This window comes from Engystomops pustulosus, chromosome 2, assembly GCF_040894005.1.
Source record: "Engystomops pustulosus chromosome 2, aEngPut4.maternal, whole genome shotgun sequence".
NCBI classification, from domain to species: domain Eukaryota; kingdom Metazoa; phylum Chordata; class Amphibia; order Anura; family Leptodactylidae; genus Engystomops; species Engystomops pustulosus.
Genome location: NC_092412.1, coordinates 158,494,633 through 158,518,123, shown reverse-complemented (window position 1 = coordinate 158,518,123; position 23,491 = coordinate 158,494,633). Strand labels below are relative to the sequence as shown.

General features: G+C 42.6%; 1 protein-coding gene across 2 annotated transcripts in view; it reads left to right on the top strand.

The window, feature by feature from the left end:
* Positions 1 to 23,491, top strand: part of IPO9 (importin 9) — a 56,898-nt gene that overhangs the window by 16,192 nt on the left and 17,215 nt on the right. The window contains exons 7-17 of one of the 2 annotated variants that reach the window (XM_072137132.1): positions 3,498 to 3,617; positions 14,677 to 14,777; positions 14,922 to 14,980; positions 16,761 to 16,909; positions 16,983 to 17,081; positions 17,155 to 17,261; positions 17,652 to 17,791; positions 19,387 to 19,546; positions 19,631 to 19,857; positions 19,940 to 20,088; positions 23,266 to 23,394. In XM_072137132.1, coding sequence (XP_071993233.1) covers positions 3,498 to 3,617; positions 14,677 to 14,777; positions 14,922 to 14,980; positions 16,761 to 16,909; positions 16,983 to 17,081; positions 17,155 to 17,261; positions 17,652 to 17,791; positions 19,387 to 19,546; positions 19,631 to 19,857; positions 19,940 to 20,088; positions 23,266 to 23,394 — 1,440 coding nt within the window. The remainder of the gene's footprint in view (positions 1 to 3,497; positions 3,618 to 14,676; positions 14,778 to 14,921; positions 14,981 to 16,760; positions 16,910 to 16,982; positions 17,082 to 17,154; positions 17,262 to 17,651; positions 17,792 to 19,386; positions 19,547 to 19,630; positions 19,858 to 19,939; positions 20,089 to 23,265; positions 23,395 to 23,491) is intronic. The other variant, XM_072137133.1, reaches the window with a different exon arrangement.

Below are 23,491 nucleotides of genomic sequence, written 5' to 3'. Positions count from 1 at the left end.
GAATGGTCCGAAAAAGAAAAAACATCCAGTGAGCGGCAGTTCTGTGGGCGGAAATGCCTTGTTGATGCCAGAGGTCAGAGAAGAATGGGCAGACTGGTTCGAGCTGATAGAAAGGCAACAGTGACTCAAATCACCACCCGTTACAACCAAGGTAGGCAGAAGAGCATCTTTGAACGCACAGTACGTCGAACTTTGAGGCAGATGGGCTACAGCAGCAGAAGACCACACCGGGTGCCACTCCTTTCATCTAAGAACAAGAAACGGAGGCTACAATTTGCACAAGCTCATCGAAATTGGACAGTAGAAGATTGGAATAACGTTGCCTGGTCTGATGAGTCTCTATTTCTGCTGCGACATTCGGATGATAGGGTCAGAATTTGGCGTCAACAACATGAAAGCATGGATCCATCCTGCCTTGTATCAACGGTTCAGGCTGGTGGTGGTGGTGTCATGGTGTGGGGAATATTTTCTTGGCACTCTTTGGGCCCCTTGGTACCAATTGAGCATCGTTGCAACGCCACAGCCTTCCTGAGTATTGTTGCTGACCATGTCCATCCCTTTATGACCACAATGTACCCAACATCTGATGGCTACTTTCAGCAGGATAATGCGCCATGTCATAAAGCTGGAATCATCTCAGACTGGTTTCTTGAACATGACAATGAGTTCACTGTACTCAAATGGCCTCCACAGTCACCAGATCTCAATCCAATAGAGCATCTTTGGGATGTGGGGGAACGGGAGATTCGCATCATGGATGTGCAGATGACAAATCTGCGGCAACTGTGTGATGCCATCATGTCAATATGGACCAAAATCTCTGAGGAATGCTTCCAGCACCTTGTTGAATCTATGCCACGAAGAATTGAGGCAGTTCTGAAGGCAAAAGGGGGTCCAACCCGTTACTAGCATGGTGTAACTAATAAAGTGGCTGGTGAGTGTATATGTAGAGGCTCTTGAGACGGGTTCACTGCCAGACTCTGACGGAGGCACATTTTGTAGCCATCCCCAAGCCACTGAAGAATCCCACTTATTGTCATTTCTATAAGCCCATATCCCTTATTTAGGTAGATATAAAAATTTTAGCGTAAGTCTTGCCATGTAGAGTTAAACTTTCTATCCTGGCTATAGGCCGGTTTCATGTCAGATAAAACTTTCTCGTAACATGTGTTCCTAAATCTCCAGGTGGTCCTTGACCATGCTGGGTCGAGGGTCTTGCTGGAAGCGGCCAAGGCCTTCAACTCCGTGGAGTGACTTTGACTTTGGCTAGTGTTGGAACAATTTGGCTACCCTAGGGAGTTTGTGGCCTGGGTTAGCCTGTTGCATAACTCCCCCATGGCCTCTGCCTGGAGGGGAATCCATTTGCCAGAACAGTTTTCACTGGGTAGAGAAACCCACCAGGGCTGCCCCCTGTTTCCACTTCCGTATGCTATTGCTGTAGAAGCCTTAGTTGTTAAACTTCGGAGCTTATCTAGTGTTGAAAATGGGTGGAAAGTATCAACCTATTTGCTGATAATACCTTGCTTTATCTGGAAATCTCTGGGCCCTCTGAGTGTAGTACTGGAGGTAATTACGGAGTTTGGCACCCATTCAGGCCTTCAGGCAAGTTTCTGGGTGATCAGTTGGTAGGAAACTCCTTTCCTGTTCCCCTCATACTCCTGTAGGGTGTTAATCCTAACATAGTGTTAATCCTAACATAACTCACTCACAGTGGTCACCACCTATAGTGTAGCATCATTACAAAGAAAGGGAATAGAATATGGAAGAAGGGGGAAAAAGTAGCGTCTCGCATAAAATGTAAACTTTATCAAACAGATAAAATTGTATCTTTTTACTTGTTAAAACAAACTACTAAACTTTGAGGCATTTATGTTTCTATGCCACAAGTATACATTCACAGCTTCTGAATTAAATTTTCCAGGGATCACAAAATAGAGGTCCCCTTTTATGTGGATAAACTCTTTTATGTGGATAATTAACCCTTGTCAGTGTAGTATGAAAAAGCATCTACAAATAACATGCTAGGTTGCCGTGCCCCGACCTGACGGACCTAATTCCACATCCATGTTCGCTGGGTCACTGAGAGCTACAATACTAAATCAAGCTAGACACTGCAGTGCTCCTACAGTGGAGCTGTAACAATTAGCAAGTGAGTACGTCCAGACACTTGTGGCTGCTCCCAGCTTGTGTCAGATTGCGATACCAGGCAAGGATGCCAGTACGCAAGCATGTTTAACTATTGTGAGCCTTATAGTAAGTATCGATTCCCTAACCTGTGAATGTATTTTGACATGTCCCGACATGTTTCACCGGGTCTCTCCGGCTTCTTCTAGGGGCACAGGCGGACGCGATCAGGTCGTGTTTTATTCTACATACAATGATTGTTAGACATCATGGCCAGTAAGAATGCTTGTAGACAACATATATTTGTATAAAAAGAAGTGTTTAAGTAATGATAAAAATATTATCTCTCCGCCTTGAATGCCCTAACTTATTTGGGTAATGTCCCGTCCTTTTGAGCCCTTTCAGACTACACACATGATTTTTTTTTTTTTTTTAAATGTTCTGCAATTGGTGTTGCTTGGTTTAATTTTTTTTCTGTTTCAGCGCTTCATTTTTCATTTTTTCAGAATTTTTGATGTCATTTTAGATGTTCTCTTATTCTGGTCTTTAGTTCCCGGATGGTTTTGCCTATATACAAAAAATTGCAAAGGCATTGTAGGGCATAGATAACTCCAGACAAAGTAATATATTGACATAGATTTTTCTCAACAAGACAATGAAAGTTGTCCAGGACAGAAAGCTGTGATTTTTGAGGGTAAAAATGTGTATTGGTGACAGCAAATGTAGCAGGTATGATGGGACTCTCCTCTACATTACACATATACACCAAGATCTTTCAACGTAACCAGTGTGTATTGATCTTTAAACTGTTTTAATTCATGACCCCCAGGTTCTAGGTCATTGTTCACATAAGGTGATTTTGATACATCAACGAATTGAAAGAAATGTTTTTACTACTAAAGATCAAATAAACTTATTCATATCCATTAATGTATCGAATACATGAAATTCAGTGGGCAAAAAGCCCAAACCACTACATAGAACATTTAACGGTGTATCACTCAAAAACTCAAAATAGTGGGAGAAAAAACAATAAAATTCTCATAGTCAACTCTCATTTGTGACTAGTGTATTTGCGAGTGTGGTATCTCCAGCCGTCTCCATCTTCGTCTCCATCTTCGTCGGTATCTACAAGCACCTCAGTTACAGGGGGAATTGCTCCCATGTGGGGGCAGATGTCTGGGTCAGAGCTATACTGACTACAATCACGTGAGCCAAAGGTAGTGCCAGCACTATTAACTGCAGACTCCTTACCTGCACCCACTGATGTCTAAACTCATTACCGCTGACTTAACTGTCTGTTGTACAGCACAGAGCACTGCTAAATGTTTATTACTTATGTCTTGTAACATTGCCTGTATTTTATTCTGCAGGGTGTGGCACATGCTCTTATCTTGCCAGTGATACAACAGTTCACAGAGGCTTTTGTTCAAGCACTACAAATGCCTGATGGTCCCACTTCTGATAGTGGCTTAAAAATGGAGGTTTTGAAGGTATGGCCGTGAAACTTTTTTGGGATTTTGGGTTAAAAAATAAACAAAAACCTATGTAGTACATTATGTAAATATTAATATTGTTCTAAACAATATTGTGTCAATGTCGTCAGTACACTGATTAGAAAAGCTGCAAAATTTACAAACCTTTGTGTGCAGAAGACCCACTGATGCTTTGAAATCAAGGTGAATTATAAGCTACCATCTAGAAATCCATATACATTCTTGGCTGATGGTCCACCACAGATGTATACTAATGTGCTGAAAACCCCAAACTCGGCTTATACTCTGTGCGATCCTTCGGTCAGCCGTAGGTCCCAGGCTCTGACGTCATCCGCTGCAATAGTATTGCTGACGTCAGAGCTGTGCGCCGCACGGACCTGCCGCTGACTGACGGATCGCACAGAAGACCTGCAGGGGCGCCGGAAAGGTGAGGTTATTGAATTTTTTTTTTTTTAATAATCTACATAACGGGTAGGGGGTTTGCTATATAATGGGGTTCAGGGGCTAGCAGGCTATATACTGGGTCACATGGGCTGGCAGGCTATATGCTGGCGCACGGGGGGGGGGCAGGCAGGCTATATGCTGGGGCACAGGGGGGGGGCAGGCAGGCTATATGCTGGGGCACAGGGGGGGGGGGCAGGCAGGCTATATGCTGGGGCACAGGGGGGCAGACAGGCTATATGCTGGGGCACAGGGGGGGCAGACAGGCTATATGCTGGGGCACGGGGGGCAGGCAGGCTATATGCTGGGGCACAGGGGGGGCAGACAGGCTATATGCTGGGGCACAGGGGGGGCAGACAGGCTATATGCTGGGGCACAGGGGGGGCAGGCAGGCTATATGCTGGGGCACGGGGACAGGCAGGCTATATGCTGGGGCACGGGGGGCAGGCAGGCTATATGCTGGGGCACGGGGGGCAGGCAGGCTATATGCTGGGGCACGGGGGGCAGGCAGGCTATATGCTGGGGCACGGGGGGCAGGCAGGCTATATGCTGGGGCACGGGGGGGCAGGCAGGCTATATGCTGGGGCACGGGGGGGCAGGCAGGCTATATGCTGGGGCACGGGGGGGCAGGCAGGCTATATGCTGGGGCACGGGGGGGCAGGCAGGCTATATGCTTGGGCACGGGGGGGGCAGGCAGGCTATATGCTTGGGCACGGGGGGGGCAGGCAGGCTATATGCTGGGGCACGGGGGTCGGGCAAGCGGGCTATATGCTGGGGCACGGGGGGTGGGGCAGGCGGGCTATATGCTGGGGAACGGGGGGTGGGGCAGGCGGGCTATATGCTGGGGCACGGGGGGTGGGGCAGGCGGGCTATATGCTGGGGCACGGGGGGTGGGGCAGGCGGGCTATATGCTGGGGCACGGGGGGTGGGGCAGGCGGGCTATACGCTGGGGCACGGGGGGGGCGCAGGCAGGCTATACGGGGGGGGCGCGCAGGCAGGCTATACGGGGGGGCCGCAGGCAGGCTATACACGGGGGGGGGGCGCAGGCAGGCTATACGCGGGGGCACGGGGGGGGGCGCAGGCAGGCTTTACGCTGGGGCACGGGGGTGGGCAGGCAGGCTGTACGCTGGAGCACAGGGGCAGGCTGTGACCAATGCATTTCCCACCCTCGGCTTAAAATTAAGGGCTTCGGCTTATACTCAGGTCGGCTTATACTTGAGTATTTACTACTTGATCAAAGTAGTCCATATTACTGTATTTTCATACCAAGGCTAGGAAACATTGGGGGAGATTTATCATTAGTCTCTGGCTTCCATGTGAAGCTATAACAGTTCTGCTTTTAAAGTTCTGCATTTACCGTATATACTAGAGTATAAGATGAGTTTTTTGGCACAAAAAAATGTGCTGAAAAACCCTAACTCAGCTTACACTTGAGTCTATGAAAAATCTCTGTACTCACCTTTCCGACATAGTGTGTGCGCCTCTATCGGCACACACTATTATGTAAGCAAGTGGCTGACGTCATGGTGTATGCGACGGGACCGCGTTGGAAGCTGAAGACTGGAGACCTGCGTGGGGTGTCAAAAAATAAAAAAGCCTCCCCTTTCTGACTGGACCGTGGGCTACTGGCTATATACTAGGGGGCAGAGGGCTGGCTATATACTAAGGGACAATAGGTATTCACAGTTTTTTGTGTTAAAATTAGGTATCTATGCTTAACAGCTGTGGGAAAATGAAATTTGAGCTCTGGTTGTTAGCCATAGACATCCATAACAGTCACACACTTCTGATATCTCTCCCCCATTGTCTTTATGAAATCATCTCGGGTCTGTTCATTGTTACTTTTTATGGTTCAATAAGTTAAAAGGGGTTTGCCCATGAAATAAAGTTCTCAAATTTTAATACCCTAGTAATGATTACACAATAAAGATAATTTTAACCCCTTTCTTTACAATCTTACTCAATTTTATTGTTCTTCTAATTCAGTGATGAGCATTGTAAAATTCCAGAGCGTGGGCGTCTTGTCTGAGTAGACAAGACTTCTTCATGATTCCTCTGTGCTGTGAGATGTTGTGCTCTGACAATGTGCTTAGGTTATTGAGGTAAATGGCTAATCTACACTTTATTTTAACTTCTGGACCTTCTACTAGTATCTAACAAAGAAAGAAATAGAGAGATCAGACAGATCAGAGTCATGAGATGATATAAGACACAATGACACACTTTTTACGGTCAGACCCAGGGACAACCAAAATTGTGTACACCAGGACTGATGGAGACAGGTTGGAATTATATATATCTGTGAAGTTCAGTATTTTATTTAATAACAGTGAATTAGAAAATGTTGTGGTGTTGTCCTGAGTATATATAAAAAAAAAAAAAAAAAATTATTTTGCGTGCAACCTTTTTGTTTTTGTATATATTATGTATAGTCTTGGGCAAACAGGGCGACTATGGCTGTGTTATATGGGGAAATGTCAATGTATTTTTTTATGAATATTTACTAATATTTTTGTGTATGTTTTTACTTTGTATGTCCCCCTGGAGGTGATAAAACATTTTAACTTTTTTTTTCTTCTAGTTTTCTCCTTTAACTGGGGCATCTATAGGAGCCCCAGGAAAACCACCACCTGTCACTGGTGGTGCCGATCAGAGTTGTACTGGGTCTAATGACCAAGCAGCTCTGATTAACTCTTTAGTCAGCGCAATTCTCTGTTGAGTGGAGAAGGGAGAAGCGGTAATAAACCACATCTCCCTTCCCCCTAGGGCAGTGATGGAAAACCTTTTAGAGACCGGGTGCCCAAACTACAACCAATACACACTTATTTATTGCAAAGTGCCAGCACGGCAATTTAAGTAGTTATTTTTGCTACCTGTTCTACCACAACTTTTAATCATATCGGCCTCTAAAGGACAACAAAACAGTTGAAAGAAAAAGGGCAAATTTGGACTAATGTTGTAGCATCTCGCTATGGTCCCCCTCAACAGGAAGAAGCCTAGAGGAGCTCTAAAGATAATCCTCCCCTTTGCAAATGTTTTGTACTAACATTTACTGGTTATTTTTTTGGATCTTTTTAACCTGTATCCTCCTTGCGCCGTTTTTTTCCATTCTTTTTTGCGAGTAAGGGTAAACTGAATATTGTTCTTCTATTTGTTATTAACATGTTCTACCTCTACCTGCAGTCCCAAGCAATCAAGAATGTGTTGCTTTAAAATATCACTCAGAGCAGCATTTATTGAGTCGCCTGGGACTGAAGGATGATTCTTTGAGTTCTATGTAGATTGCTATATTGATGGCCTGGGTGCCCAAAAAGAGGGCTCAGAGTGCCACCTCTGCCACCCGTGCCATAGGTTTGCCACCACTGCCCTAGGGTCTATAGGTGCCTCTGACACCCAGAGACAGGGTCCTGCTCCCGCAGCTAAAGACATCCCTGCAAACTACGGACCTGCGGGAGAGAGGTTAAAGATTGGAGAAAAGTTAAAGAAAATTTAGAATGGTCAAATTGTGTCACTTATGCATTCATTTAGCCCTAAAATTTACACATTTCCAAAAGATAAAGAGAAAACCCACCTTACAATTTGTTATGCGATCTCTCCCAAATATAGAGTCCCCCCACATGTGGCCGTTACTTGTTTTATGGGCGCACAGCAAGGCGCAGAAGGGAAGGAGTGCCCTGCAGCTGCAAGGATTTTAGTTTCCTCATGTAGGCTATAACATTTTCAGTTTTTCGTTATTGGGGCCATGTGCTGGGATTATTTTGCGGGAGGAGATGCTTTTTCCAGTGTTACCGTTTTTGGGTTGGTATAAGTTTTTAGGAACTTATATATTTTTTTGTTGTGTTCACCGTATAGCCAAATGATCATGTTATCTCTATTCTATGGGTCGATACGATACTGGGATACCATAGTTGTATATTTTCTTACATTTTACTAAATTTGCGAAATAAAATCTAATGTCGGGAAAAATCTATAATTTCTGCTTTGCCATCTTCAAAGTGGCATAACAGTTTTCCTTTTTTGGCTATGGAGCTGGTTGATGGCTTGTTTTTTGCGGGACATGTTGTACTTTGCAACAGTATCATTCTGGAATGCATAAATTTTTTTTTTACAACCCCCCCCCCCCCCCCAAAAGGCTTGTTAAATTGCACTGGCCGCGCCTTTTAGCGGGTTAAACACCCGCGATCGGAACCCACTCTCTGTGTGTCCCGATCCCGCTTCGGCTCAGATCTATATCTGATATATCAGACGCTGAGCCCCAAGAGGTTAAATCTTGTTCGAGCCAGACAGGGATTTGAACTCAATCTCTATTGTGCCTTTATCTACTAGACTATGGGTTGTCATCCAAAATGCTGGATTTTTGTTAATAGTGCATAAGAGAATGTGTTATTTTGTTATCCTGAGTATATTTAAGATATTTAATCTTGTCTTCGTGGGAAAGGGGTCAGGAACCTTTTTGGCTGAGAGAGCCATGAATGCAACAAATTTAAAAATCTTATTCAGTAAGAGCTGTACAATATGCACATGCCCCCAAGTAGATGGGTAGTCCCAGTGTCACGGGTGCCCCTGCGATCTACGTCTCGGATCGCAGGCACACCTGTGCCCCTATCGGAGGTGGCACCCGTCCCGGGTGGCCAGCGCAGATTTAAAGGGCCACCGTGCCGTTGAATAGCACTACCCACTTCCCGGCTTTCCACAGTGTTTCCTTCCCAAGTGTTGACCTCCCGTTGTAACCCCGGACCTGTTCCCGATTCTGCTCCTTCGCTGCCAGCCCTGACCTCTTGCCCAGTCTCCGACCTCGCATCATTGCCGCCTACCTTGACCGTCTGTCTGTTCCTGACCACGAGACTGCCTAGTGATCCTCAACCTTGGCCGCCACCGTTGGCAAGTCGCGGCGCAGAACGACCTGGAGGTACCACGCTGCAGCAAGACCATCCTGCTTTGCGGCAGGCTCTGGTGAAGACCGGTTACCACTTATATTCCAGTACCAGGTGTCTTCTTACATCATCGTCCAGGGGGTTCACTACTCCAAATCCTGACACCCACCACATGCCTCCCAGTAGGTGGGTAGCCACAGCACATGCCCCCCCCCCAGTAGGTGGGTAGCCACAGCACATGCCCCCCCCCAGTAGGTGGGTAGCCACAGCACATGCCCACCCCCCAGTAGGTGGGTAGCCACAGCACATGCCTCCCCCCTCCCCAGTAGGTGGGTAGCCATAGCAAAAAAAAAAAAATGTTCACTTACCAGCGCTCCCTGCAGCCAGTTCCTCATCGCTCCCGCGCTCTTCTCTTTGACCCAGGCTTAAACGATGGTGGCGATGACACCTGGTAACATCGCTGCCTGTGTCCAGTGATCAGTCTAAGAGGCACACAACACCCATCACTATTTATTAAAGATCTGTCCGAGAGCCAGATGCAACAAAAGAGCCACATCTGGCTCCCGAGCCATAGGTTCCCTACCCCTGCCTTAAGGTATAAAAAGTAATAAGTAATGCGATAATACTAGTTAAAATGTCAAATTATGAATGCATAAAACATATAATATCCCCCTATGACTCGTTTGCATAATTTTTAAAGCCTTCTCTTGATAGAAGATGTCCTTTTAAAAGTAATGGAAAGAAAGGAAACATTGACCCTGTCCAGAAATGACTTTAAGTACCACGGAGGGCCATTTAAAAGTTAAATTCAATTGGACATGCCCATTGATATATCTGTACATATATATGTAACATCAACAAACAAATGCACAGATGTATGATGTCAATTATTACTGATTTAATATATATTTCCACTCTTGAATACTTATGACCTTCTGTGGAAACTTGTTTTAAATGTTAATTTAATTCATCCACATACAGTCCCCTGTATGTAGCTAGCCAGCCAGCCCCCTTCCCAGCTGATAAAAATAACAATATACTCTCTATTATGATGCCCCCCAACAATCCCCTCCCTCCCCACAGGGCCATTACTTGATCCAATCCCGTGTGTGTGTGTTGAAGCTGTGGACCTGCAGGGGGGTTAGGGGGTAGTCTGAAATGTGGATACAGAAAAACTCTGCAATACTCGAGTATATATATTTATCAAATTAATTATATTATGCTCATACCTAGTCATATTAATTCACTTGTATTTGTCTTTTTGTAAGTATCAATGCCTGCACTGATTATGATTGAGTTTTTATGTATTTATACTATGACCTTTGCAAGCATGGCTATTGTATTAACTAGTACTATCGCATTACCTATTATTTACTACTTTTTATACATTAAGAAATGTATTATTGGACCACACTTTTTTTTTTTTTTTTTTATATCTGATGAAGCAGGTAGTTCAACTTTGAAATGCAACTTTGGAAGAACAGAATGGGGGCACATGTAATGTGTTTCCCCTTCATCACGACGGCACTACCAGAAAGATTGGAATACGCCCCCCCATGGACAGGAAACCTGAGCATAAAAAGAGGCTTCTCCTACTCCTCAGTTTTGGTTTCCTGTCCCTTGGAGACCTGGGCACGCCGTGATGAAGGTGCCCCTGCGGTGTTTTACTATTTTTCATAGGATTGTGTGACACCATCCGTGTAATCCTCCGGTGTGGGCATTGGGTCCATCGGCGCTTTTCAGGATGGCTGCCTCCCTCCTTCCGTCTACCTGGCGATCATCATCGGTCGCGGCGGTGGTTTCCATAGAGCCGGCAGAACTAGGCCTCCCCCTGAGTTGGTCCTATATAGAATCTGTTCAGCAATTTTTAAAAAACTCTCTTTTCTCACAGCTGTGCATCCCGGCCGGAAGTAATGTACACGCCCACTGACTCCTGGCGGAGTCTGAGATCAGCTGTGCAGTATGGCAGACAAATGTGACAGTTAATGGGTGTTGTTGTTTCCATATATTAGGGAGAAGAGGGGCCTAAGAAGGCGACTTGTAAGACGTATCATAGGGAATGCACTGTGGTCATAAACTTCCCACTGGTTATGATAAAGCCACTTTTAATAGTTGTATTGGCAAAAATCTTAACTGAAGAGTCTTCCATTTGGATGGAGTCATTTAGGAATGTAGTTAAGGAAGAGGTTCAAAGGGCCACAGAGTTGTCGATTCCTAACCCACTTCCTCTCACACAGGAGAGTCTAAAAGAAAGACGTAAACTAACCTTTCCCTGTCATGATACTGTGACATCTCTGTAACAGAAGGAATGGGAGTCACCGGACAAAAAAAAAATCGTACATCCCCAGATCTGTCAAAAGGAAATAGACGTTTCCTGTACGTGGGGTTCTGCCCCTAAGGTGGATGCATCCTTAATCTACAAATTTTCTTTGGCTATCACTTCCTTTTGATGATATGGGTTCCCTTAGGGATCCCATGGATAAGAAAGTGGAAAGTTTCCTTAAGAGATCATGGGACTCGGCTGCTTCAGCCTTTAAACCTAATATTGCGGCAGTATGCGTGGCCCACTCTGTTATTTTGGCTAAACCAACTAGAAACTGACATCCAGAATAAAATACCTAGAGACGCTTTAGCCTTGTCTATTTCAAATGTGCAGAAGGGGCCATCTTTCTAGCAAACACTTCTATTGATGCGCTTAGACTCGCTGCTCTTTCATCTGCTTTGTCTAACTCGGGCAGAAGAGCCTTCTGGCTAAAAAACTGGCCAGGAGATGTAGGCTCAAGAAATAGACTTTGTGGAATCCCATGTGACGAAAAGTTGTTGTTTGGTCATGTGTTAGAGGAATTGTTGGAGAAAGCAGGAGAAAGTGTGAAGTAATTTCCCCCTGTAAACAGCCTGTACAGACACTTTCGTTCCTTTTGGAGGGCAAGGCCCTAAAGAAGAGGCAAAGAAAGGAATCAAAGTTCCAGACACTTTCAGAGAAGCAGGGGGCTCTTATTTAATCAATCCAGAGATCCCAAGTGTCAGGGACCAAGCTTTCCGTAGGGGGTAGACTAACCCATTTCTTCCAAGCCTGGTCAGAGATATCAGGAAGCAAGTGGGTGTTACATGCAATACAAAAGGGCATCTCACTGGTTTTTCTCACTTCTCCACCCTCTCGGTTAAAAGTCACTAATCCTGCACTAGGGGAAAACAGAGGCAATGATTACCGAAATTCGGACTCTACTTCAAAAGAAGGTATTGTGCCACGTTCATCCTGCCGATGGAGGCCAGGGTTTCTACTCATCCCTATTCTTGAAAAAAAAAAATTGGTTCCCTAAGGGTTATTTTGAATCTAAAGCCCCTAAACAAGTTCCTTCTTGTCCTACGATTCAAAATGGAGACCCTGAAGTCAACCGTGAACCTACTGTTCCCCGGTTGCTTCATGGCTTCTATAGGCCTGACCGCTGCATACTATCACATTCCCATACATCCGGATTTTCAAAGTACTTCCGTAATCCGGCATCCGTGATGGCATCCGTCCCCATTCTACTAGAGGCTTATCATCCCTAAACTCAGCCTATGATGTAGCTACGTTGGAACAGATTTGCCAGGCTGCCACCTGGTCTACCCTTCGCACTTTCCTAAATCACTATAGGTTGGATGTGATGGGGTCCTCTTCCCTATCTTTTGGAAGCAAGGTCTTCTCCTCGGTTGTCCCCCCTAACAGTCTTGTTTTTTCTTTGTAATTCTCTCTGGTGCCGTCGTGATGGAGGGGAAAACAATAAATAACTTTTACCGTTGTTTCCCACCCGGGTGTTACTTTTTTTGTGGTGTTGGCTTTCCTTTATGAAAAAAAAAAAAAAATATATATATATATATATATATATATATATATATATATATATATATATATATATATATATATATATATATATGATATGTATCGTATATTCCGGCGTATAAGACGACATTTGAAGACAGAAAAATCTTCTGTCTTGTCTGGGGTCGTCTTATACGCCGGTAATCCCGTGTATTCACGGCGGCGGTCGGGTCCTGGTGCATGGAGAGGGCTCACGGGCTGAGCCCTTTCCGTAGCCGGTAAGTCTTTGCTGCATATTGCAGCAAAGGCTTACCGGTAACACCCATGATCGGTGCTAGCAGCCTCAAAAAGACATCGGGGCGCATACTCACCCTCCGGTGGCCCCGATGTCAGCGCGGCTCGTCTTCAGTGTTCCGCGCCGTCTTCTTTCTTCTGCTGGGCGCCGCCATGTTTTTCCCCGGGGCGGCGCCTAGTATGACGTCAGCAGCGGCGCGTCATACTAGGCGCCTGCCGGAGAAGATCAATGGCGGCGCCCAGCAGAAGAAAGAAGACGGCGCGGAACACTGAAGACGAGCCGCGCGGACATCGGGGCCACCGGAGGGTGAGTATATAAGTGTTTTTTGTTTTTTTTTAATGCGGGGCTGTGCTGTATACTACTGGGGGCTGTGCTGTAATGGTAATGTTGTTGTATGCCTTATGTTTATGAGCGATAGTTTTCCTGCTATATACCTGCATGTCATAAGAATTTACATTTAAAAAAGGACCATGTTAAATTCAAATCTGTTTTTTTTTTTTAAATTTTTACCTGTGTTTTGTATACGTTGGAAAAGGGGTAGTCTTATACGGCGAATATAGCTTAAACTCTATATTTTAAACAGGAAAGTAGGGGGGTCGTCTTATACACCAGGTCGTCTTATACGCCGGAATATACGGTATGTATTATATGATCTTGGAGGGAGGATCCCAATCTCTCTGGTGCCGTTGTGACTCAAGGAAACAACATTACCGTTAAGAGTAATTTATTGTTTTTTCGGCTGCCACTTTTTCAAGGTTCCTGAAGTTGGGCTACTTAATCATTGCAATGTTTCTTAAAGGGGTTTCTACCAGGACTGATAGACAGGTTGGAATTATATCTGTGAAATGCTGTAATTTTGTTATATGTATTAAGGATATCAAAATAACACATTCTGTAATTCACTGTTATTAAGAAACGTGTCTTCGTGGGAATACCCCTTTGTGATACATGTGATGAGTTGCCTGTTTAGTCTCACTTTTGCGACTTTTTGTGGTTTGCAGTTTTTTAGTCCCAAATAGTAGCTCCCAAAAGTAAGTCTGGGTCTAGCATGTTCTGTTTTGGGACATATTAAGTGCAAGAATGGGACAATTTCAAAGCGAAAAAGTCTCACAAGTTAAACAAACATATGGGCTACAAAGATAAATATGGCACACTGTATTAACTCCTTGAGGCAGCTAACTTTGGTACACTGCTTGATTTTGTACCTAAAAAGTCTCAAACACCGAAAAGTCTTACAAAAAGTTGCACAAGAAAAAGAAAGCAATGGGAGTCATACATGTATTCTGTGTTCTTCCACTATAGTGGAAGTTAATTGGAATATTAAAATGGTTATAAAAAAGGTATTATCCCCTATCCACAAGAGTATAAGAATCTTGTTGGTGGTTTTACTTCTGGGACCCTTGCTAATCACCAGAACAGTAAGCCTGTTATCCGGTTATCCTCTGTCCATTTAATAAAATGGGAGCTTTGGGGGTGCTGTGCTTAGCAATTTACATTTCCTGCACTGAATATATTGGAGTAAATTAGAGTGCCAGAAATACCTGAAAGCTAAACTCTTGTAGTGTTGAATAGTGTGGCAAGATTCTATTTAAATATTGCCATATTTGCCTTTGCATTAATATTGCTTTGTTCTTCTGTCTTTAGGCTGTCACTGCACTGGTTAAAAATTTTCCTAAGCACATGGTTTCCTCAATGCAGCAGATTCTACCGATTGTATGGAATACATTGACTGAGAGTGCAGCTTTATATCCTAATCTTGACCTGTCAATTAAAAACGTATCTAAGGTTGCCTTATATTTTATTTTGCCTGGAGTTGTATGTTGATAGATAGATATATAGATAAATGATCTTGAACGAGAAGGTCACTCTTTCCTTAATTTATTGTGCACTTATGTGCGGACTGAAGTAAATGATACCGAAGAAATAGAGGATCCTGTGGATTCAGATGGTATGTTAACTTGTGCATTTATTTAAAAACTGTAGGACCATTTCGTGCTTGTCAATAGATATTTTACACATGTTGAATTTCCAATTTTCTTTAATAAATGTTTTTTGCTTTGCTTTTTATAATATATTTTAAGTAAAGCACTTGCCCGTTAAAGAGTTTACCACCTGATGATGATGATGATGATGATTCATATGGAACAAATAGGAGTGAGGGCCCTGCTCACAAGAGCAACTTGATATATATCTGCTGAATCACAAAGGAGAGATTGGACATAGGTTGGATTAGTAAAGGGAGAGTTGACATTTTCATGCTGTTAGCGAGTGTGATATGCTTGCCTAAAGAGATAGGTTTTAAGAACACGTTTGAAGCTTTGGAGGTTGGTTATTGGTCTGGGAGTCGAGGGGGGAGGGCATTCCAGAGAATTGGAGCAACTCGAGAGAAGTCCTGGAGATGTGCATGAGAGGTTCGAATTATCACTGGCAGAAGAGTGGTAGACTTGGATGATAGAAGAGAGATGGGGATGTGCAGTATTATTCAGAGCTTTGTAGATGAAGGTTACTATTTTAAAGTGAATACGGAAGGAGACAGGTAGCCAGTGCAGTGATTGACATGAGTAAGTGCAACAATTCGCATTTTAGAAGTTTCAATTGTCTGAAATGGTCAGATTCTGGAGATGTTTCTGAGATGCATCCAGCAAGAGCGAGATTGAATATATGGTGAAAAGGAGCGGTCAGAGTTCAGCACAACCCCAAGACAGCGGGCCTGCTGCCTCGGTGCTATAGACTGACATTGAGAGATCAGTCTTAGAAAGATTGTTTCAAGAAGAGGATATGTTAGAGACAGCAGAGAGACATTCACTAGTGTTCTGGATTGAGGCAGGGGTGATGTTTCGTGCAGAAGTATATAGCTAGGTGTTATCGTCATAAAGATGATACTGGAAACCAAATCTGCTGGTGGTATGTGCAATGGGGGCAGTATAGACAGAGAATAGAAGAGGACCTAGGACTGAGCCCTGAGGAACCCCGACACTGAGAGGAAGATGAGAAGAGAAAGATCCAGAAAAGGAGACCCAAAGTGCGGTCAGAGAGATGGGAAGAAAACCAAGAGAGTGCAGTGTTACATATAAAAGCAAAGGTTAAAAAAAAGTTGTTGGTAAATACATGTTTACACATAATGAAAAACAAATGCAAATATTGACCAAATGGAATGACAACCTGGGCCTTTTCCTCCAGGGGTCCCCTGGTTGCTCTTTTAGTATACACTTATTTTTTGTTCCACTAAGGGTTTTGTTAAGTGAATCTTATGAGTGAAGTATAACTGAGCTGTTGGGTGTGTGTGCATTACATGCTCATCTGTAATGCATTGTAGATTTTATGTGCTACTTTATATGTTGCTATTCATCTCCGTACAATTCTGTCTGCACTTATATTTTGTACTTGCTTTTTCATGCATGTCAGATAAGGGTGATGACACACGTTCAGTTTTTCAGATGCAGTTTTTGCAGCCAAAAGCAGGTGTGCATCATAATGGGTGAGACAAATAATTGAAAGGTGCTGTTGCTCCTCCTACTTTTACTCCATTCCTGGTTTGGGCGTCAAAAACTGCATCTGAAAAACTGAACGTGTGACATCACCCTGAGTATTCTAGGTAGCAACTGTTTGGTACTTTATCTTAGTGGTGCCCATCCCTTATGCTTTATTTTGTTGCAAAGTTAAGCTTTCAGTAGTTTTTTTTCTCTGTTGTGTGCAGTGATACGATTTCTGTCGCCCCTTTTTAACAGGTGAAGTATTGGGTTTTGAGAATCTGGTATTTAGTATCTTTGAATTTGTGCACACGTTGCTGGAAAATAAGTTCAAAGGGACAGTGAAGAAGGCTTTGCCAGAACTAATTTATTACATTATCCTCTACATGCAGATCACTGAAGAGCAGGTAAGACGTACATTGCAGTGTGAGATATCCGAAGAATACATTTAACATGCAATTTGTTTAAAATGAAACCTAGATAAAAGTGTGGACTGCTAACCCACAGCAATTTGTTGAGGATGAAGATGATGATACATTTTCTTACACTGTTCGCATAGCAGCTCAAGATCTTTTGCTGGTGAGTGAGTGAGCACACAAGTGTTAATTTCTGTATGATTTTGCATAATAAATTATCCTATTATTGCTTTCAGGCAGTTTCTAGTGAATTCCAAAATGAAAGTGCAGTTGCACTAGCTGCAGCTGCTACTCGGCACTTTCAGGAGGCTGAACAAATAAAGAATCAAGGTGGAGAGCACTGGTAAGTTGTTTAACATCCTGGTACACCAACACATAACTTTACATTGTTCTGACTAGTGTTTGCCTGGACTGCAACATAGATTTGGCAGCCAAGTCTTGCTGTAATGACTCTGAACACAGCCTTATTACTCCTTAGATGTCATAGTCTGTAATGCACTGAGATTATAGAAAGAGAGTGTGGCTAATTTGTTGCTAAGGCAGGGCCCAAAGAAGGGCAGAACCTTGCATGCTGGCTGTCCACTTTGTGCCACATTACAGTGCAGTATGTAATAATTGAAGTGGGTTATTTATACCACATCAGGGGCAATTAAAGGGTGTGAGGGGATTCCAGAATATACAAATACATGACTTTCATTCTCACTTAAAGAAATCCTTTATAATTTGTATTTAGGTGGAAAGTACATGAAGCTTGTCTGCTGGCCTTGGGTTCTGTGAAGTCTATTCTTACTGAAGGTGTTCAGAGTGGAAGAGTTCAATTTGATATGCCTGGTTTTTTGACTGGAGTCATTCTGGCAGACCTGAACCTTTCAGGTATGTTGTCAATTAAACAAGAAACTTGTTTCAAGTTATTGAAGTATTGCTACAAGTGCATTCAACCCCTTCCCAACTCATAGCATCTGTACAGCTATATGGAGAGGACTCACAGGCTGAGTCCTCTACATTCAACCTGGGTTTTTGGCGCATATTGCATGTTGGCAAGGATTTCTGTTGTATTGTCTGTAGACAGATCTGTAATTGACGGTTTGATACAGATTATGTACAAATCTTTCATGTACTGCAATACACTAGTCTTGAATTTTATGGAATGAGTGATCAGACCCCTGGGGTTCACTTACCCTAGCTGGCCTGAAAATGGTTGAAAATAAAGCATGCTTGAAAATAACTCCATTTAGGGGCCCCAGGTGTAAGGAGCCGAAACGTAGCCTTGACACGTGTGAATAAACGAGTAAGTTTTTTGCCACATTTTGAATCTCGGAGTGCTGCCATTTTTTTCGTGTTGTATGTGGATGGACCCTGGTCTAGGTCTTGGGATGTGCACCTGTGTTGTTCTCAGCCGTATCTTGAGTGCTGCCACACTCCGTGAGATAGAGATATATACACAGCATATATACTCGAGTATAAGCCTAGTTTTTCAGCACAAAAAAATGTGCTGAAAACTCAGCTCATACTGGCTTCCCCCGCTGCTAGCTATATACTGGGGCAGGGGGCTGGCTATATACTGGGGGATATGGGGTGGTAGGCTATATACTGGGGGCAGGTGCTGGCTATATTCTATGGGGCAGGGTTCGGCAGGCTATATACTGGGGAGGCTGTGACCAATGCATTTCCCACCCTCGGCTTATACTCGAGTCAGTTTTTGCCAGGTTTTGTGGCAAAATTAGGGGATTCGACTTATACTTGGGTCAGCTTGTACTCAAGTATATATATGGTGGGTGTGTATATGTATGTATGTGTGTGTGTATATATATATATATATATATATATATATATATATATATATATATATATATATATATACACACATTTATGAAAAACATTATCTCGTCCCAAAAAAGCACCTTACAGGTATACACAAAACTATGAAACTTATCAGTGTAGGAATATGGCAAAACAGACAATTTTTTTAAAATCTATTAAAACCTAATAAAGCCGTTTGATCTGACCCAAGGAAATAAAACATGGTGTCATTTAGAGCGCACAGAGAAAGCCCCAAAATACAAAGCCCACAAACAGCAAACGTTATTTTCCATCAATTTCAGTGTTTGTAAATTTTTTTTTCCTGATTGTACACATGAAAATAAAGTTGTGGATTTTTCTGAAGGTGGGGATTGAAAAATGGACACAAAAAGTGGCCATGTTGTTAAGAGGTTAAAGGGGGTATTAGGATTTTATTAGGATGTTTATATTCATTTCTGGGACCTGCACATATAGCGATTTACATACATTTGATGGGTATTTATGGTATTGGATGATATGTTAGAACAAAAGCATTATTTCTAAACAGTTATTTTTTAAAAAGAAACACTGAGAAAGAAATGCCCCCGTTCCCCCATTGGGGATTACTTTTGTTGAATCCACAATGTATCTCTCATTTAGATCTTGATTTGACATTTCTTCTATTATAGTTTCCCCCTTCCTACTCGGACGCTCTCTCTGGGCAGCAAGTCGCTTCACTGCTGCTATGTCTCCAGAGCTGATACAGCAGTTTCTCCAGGCTACTGTGAGTGGACTTCATGATAACCAGCCACCATCAGTGCGCATTTCTGCTGTCAGAGCTATTTGGGGGTGTGTTTTATTTCCCTTGTTTACATTTTATTTTGGGATTTTATATTAAAAAAATTTAATTTTTTCTTTCCTTTTGTTTGATAGGTATTGTGATCAGCTCAAGATCTCTGAAAGCACTCATGTTCTTCAACCCTTTTTACCCAGTATAGTTGATGGACTCATCCATCTTGCAGCACAGTTCACTTCTGAAGTGTTAAATTTGGTAATGGAAACGCTGTGTATAGTTTGCAGTGTAGATCCAGTATTTACAGCAAATGCTGAATCCAAGATTTGCCCTTTCACTATTGCCATCTTCTTGAAGTATAGCAATGGTAAGTCTTGTATATTGTGAAAAAGGCTTAATTTAGGATTGCTTAGATGTCTGTATAAATATGTTTGTGTGTTTTCTTTTAGATCCTGTCGTTGCTTCTTTGGCACAGGACATTTTTAAAGAATTGGCTCAGATAGAGGGGTGCCAGAGTGCCATGCAAATGAGACTTATTCCAACTCTTGTTAGCATAATGCAGGCTCCACCTGAGAAAATTCCCAGTGGCCTTTGTGCAGTAAGTATTAGTTTTAGCCTTTTATTTGGTTTTAGTATCTGTATGTACAAATTAAAAGTCTGCTTTTTAACCCCTCCCTGACATCTATCCTGTGTGTACTTAGCAGGAATCCACCAACAGTGTCAATCACCAACTTGGACAATAAGGAAGCTGTGATCAAATGTGTTAAATCAGTCTTCAGTAAATACAAGACTAGCTGTGTGGCTCTGAAATGAGTCTGTCCATAGCTTTTTTTTTTTTTTCAGGAGAAGTTAAAGGGGGTTTTCCCAGTGTCATGTGATGTGGTTGCAACTGTGAAAGTTAATCTAATGAACTCTCTCAAACTTTCACTTGGGTTGCAAATTAAGCATAAATAACACTCTATATGGTCAACACACTCTGGGTACACTATAAACATCTATTGAATTTCATACCTACATACCTATGGGTACCAAAACACACTGTGTGCTCTCCAGCAGTCATAAAGCTAAATAAACTTTAGAAGGCTATGGAATTTTGCCACATGCAAGGGCCAACTTTAAAGTTAACACTTCAATAGATAAGGGTTCAGTGCTTACAAAGTAAAATGACATGCAACACAGCAGCAACTTTTAATCTTTATTTCATTTAAAACCAACTGCCTTTACTAACAAAGGCTCTTTTTTAGCAGAGTTTGCCGAAGTGTTTCAGTATAGAAGTGCATAGCTAGATACCACACCTACTGCGTCTGCTTGGGAGATTCATTAGGAAGCAAAGGGAATTAACTGCTGAACATGCCTTTTTAAAGGAGATCTATCATCAGGTCTCTGTCACGGGTCCTGTCACCACTACCTGTTGGAGCAGCTCACAAGGATTCCATCCCAACTTTTATCTAGTCAATTCATACATTAATCATTGTAATATCCTCTGTATGTAAATGAGGCTGGTCACATGGCCGGAGGCAGTGATGTTACTCCCCTCTCCTCCACCTGCTCATGTTTGTGTTTAATGTATAGTAAAGCATTGCTAGTGTCTGTGCTTTATCTGTTGCCATGCTCTCCCTCCTAATACACATGTGTGAGACACAGACATCAGCTACACAAGTACCTGATATGCTCTTCTATAACATGGCTGCCTGGAGCTGTTGTATCTCTACTTTACACAGAGGCTGCAGGGGGCGTGGCGGCCAGCACATGGAGGAGCCATAACACAATTATATCTCACATGATTATAATGGCTGTCAGTCATGTATATAGGAGTATCATATATACACACACGCACAGGCGCACGCACGCTGCAGGCGCCGCCAGCACCATGAAGCACATAGAAGCCATTACAGCATTATACCTCACATCATTATACAGGCTCTCAGTCAAGCACTTAGGGTGTGGCTGTGGACTGCTTGAATATGATAATGACTCATTGGACATCTCATAGGTCATTTGCATACATTTGTTAAGTGGGGAGTGTCTTTGCTGGACATTTTATTAATGAGAGGGGGATACATTTTACGTATGGGGTGGTGGCTGCTGCTGGACATTTGCATTAATTGGGGAGCTGCTGGAATTCTTATTAAGAAACCTAGCATTCGGGCCAAACAGTGATACCAGTGATACCAGTATAGACAGATACACAAAGCAAATCAGCAATGGTGAAGGGAAATTTTGTACTTAAAAAATGCTAGGAGGGGAGTGTATCTTACACATAGGGTTTTGGTACTGTATTGCATCCATCTTCAACCTCTGCTCAGTGTACGGTGTGGGTGTTTATATGGACAGTTGCATCACTCGAGAGTCACCTTGAACATCAGCAGCAGCGAATCACTGGCTGCTGCCAATGTTCACTCCTTCTCCCATTTTCACAGGGAGGAGCTGAACAAGTGAAGCTATCTCAATGTATTAGCATGCAGTGGGATATGTTGTAAATCTCTCTATAGGTATTTGTTGTTGTGTTCTCTTATGCGTGATACCAGTTTTACAGACTTCACAAGCTGAACTTAACAATAAACTATTTTTTTATAATATAAATATATTATAATATATATTATAATATATGATATATACCACATTTATCAACTGTGAATTTTCAAAAGACCGCAATTTTATTCACAAAACTACACCTTATAGGAGGTGGTGTATGTGGGTCCATTGCTACTACATGGGGCAGATTTATCTCAACTTGCACAATTTTGCACAAGTTTTTGGTCAATTTTATGTCTGAGGTATCTGAGAATTTCCTGTGCAAAAACATCGCAAAAAGGCAGAAATTGAGCAGATGTTAAACATACGTGCGACTTGTACAGTCTATTTGCATAGAGCGCACACAGCAGTGAGTCACATCAGAAGGCATTTAACGCTCCACATACACCAAACTATAAATCAGACTGTAGGAAACCTGCCAGCCAAACACATAGACATCTATGTAAATTCCTGCCTAGTGATAAATCTTTTCCTATGTGTGTGTATGAAATTTATTTTCCTCCTGTCTTTTTATACTACAGCGGACATTGGGTGGGTTTGGGGGGCGGTTCAGAGGGATATATGAATATTATAATATTGGAATAGTGTGAGTATTAATGTAAATAAAAGGAATAAGTAAAGTAAATATGGAGAACAAGTTACAAATGGAGTATATGTAACTGGTTTGAATTTAGAGGTGGTTTATTAAGATAAGTTTTGTTTGTTTTTTTCCTCTGACTTTTGTTTATTATGTTTTTTTTATATTGTATTGTCACATTTTTATACCGTACTTAAAGAAGACCTGTCACCAAAATGTAACCACACTGACTAACAATGCCTGCTGATAAAGGGTTACAAGTGCTCCCTATATCAACCAAAATAAGCGGCCAGTAGGGCACTGTACCTTATTTACTGTTTTTTTTTTTCTGATATGCATATTAGCTTTTCTGACTCGTGTCTTCTGAGTTTAACGCCTCTTTCCTTGGCTGCCAGTGAACCACAACCCCATATTTTGACTGGCAGCTCTGCCTTATGTTACATTCACATCATGTGACCAGAGTGACAACCCTTTAGCACTCCTTTTTGTGCTCACGGGGTAAAGCCATTTTGTAGCCGATCCAGTGAATTAGTTATGTTTTGAATGTTAAACCAGTGGTAAAACCAACAGCAAGACCATGTGCAGTGTTATTCAATCAAGTTAATTATTAGTCTGCAAACTGTGTAATATTTGTTATCTTACCAAGTCTTTTATAACTTACAGACATCGATTGATATTCTGACTACGGTTGTGAGGAACACAAAACCACCTCTTTCAGAACTTCTGATCTGTCAAGCTTTCCCTGCAGTTGCTCAGTGTACTCTGCGTACAGATGACAATACAATTATGCAGGTACTCTTGATATTTTAAGTACCATCATCTCATTCCTATTTCCTTTTTATGGCCTTTTTATCCTAATAAATCACACACAGCTGTTGGCTATTCATTT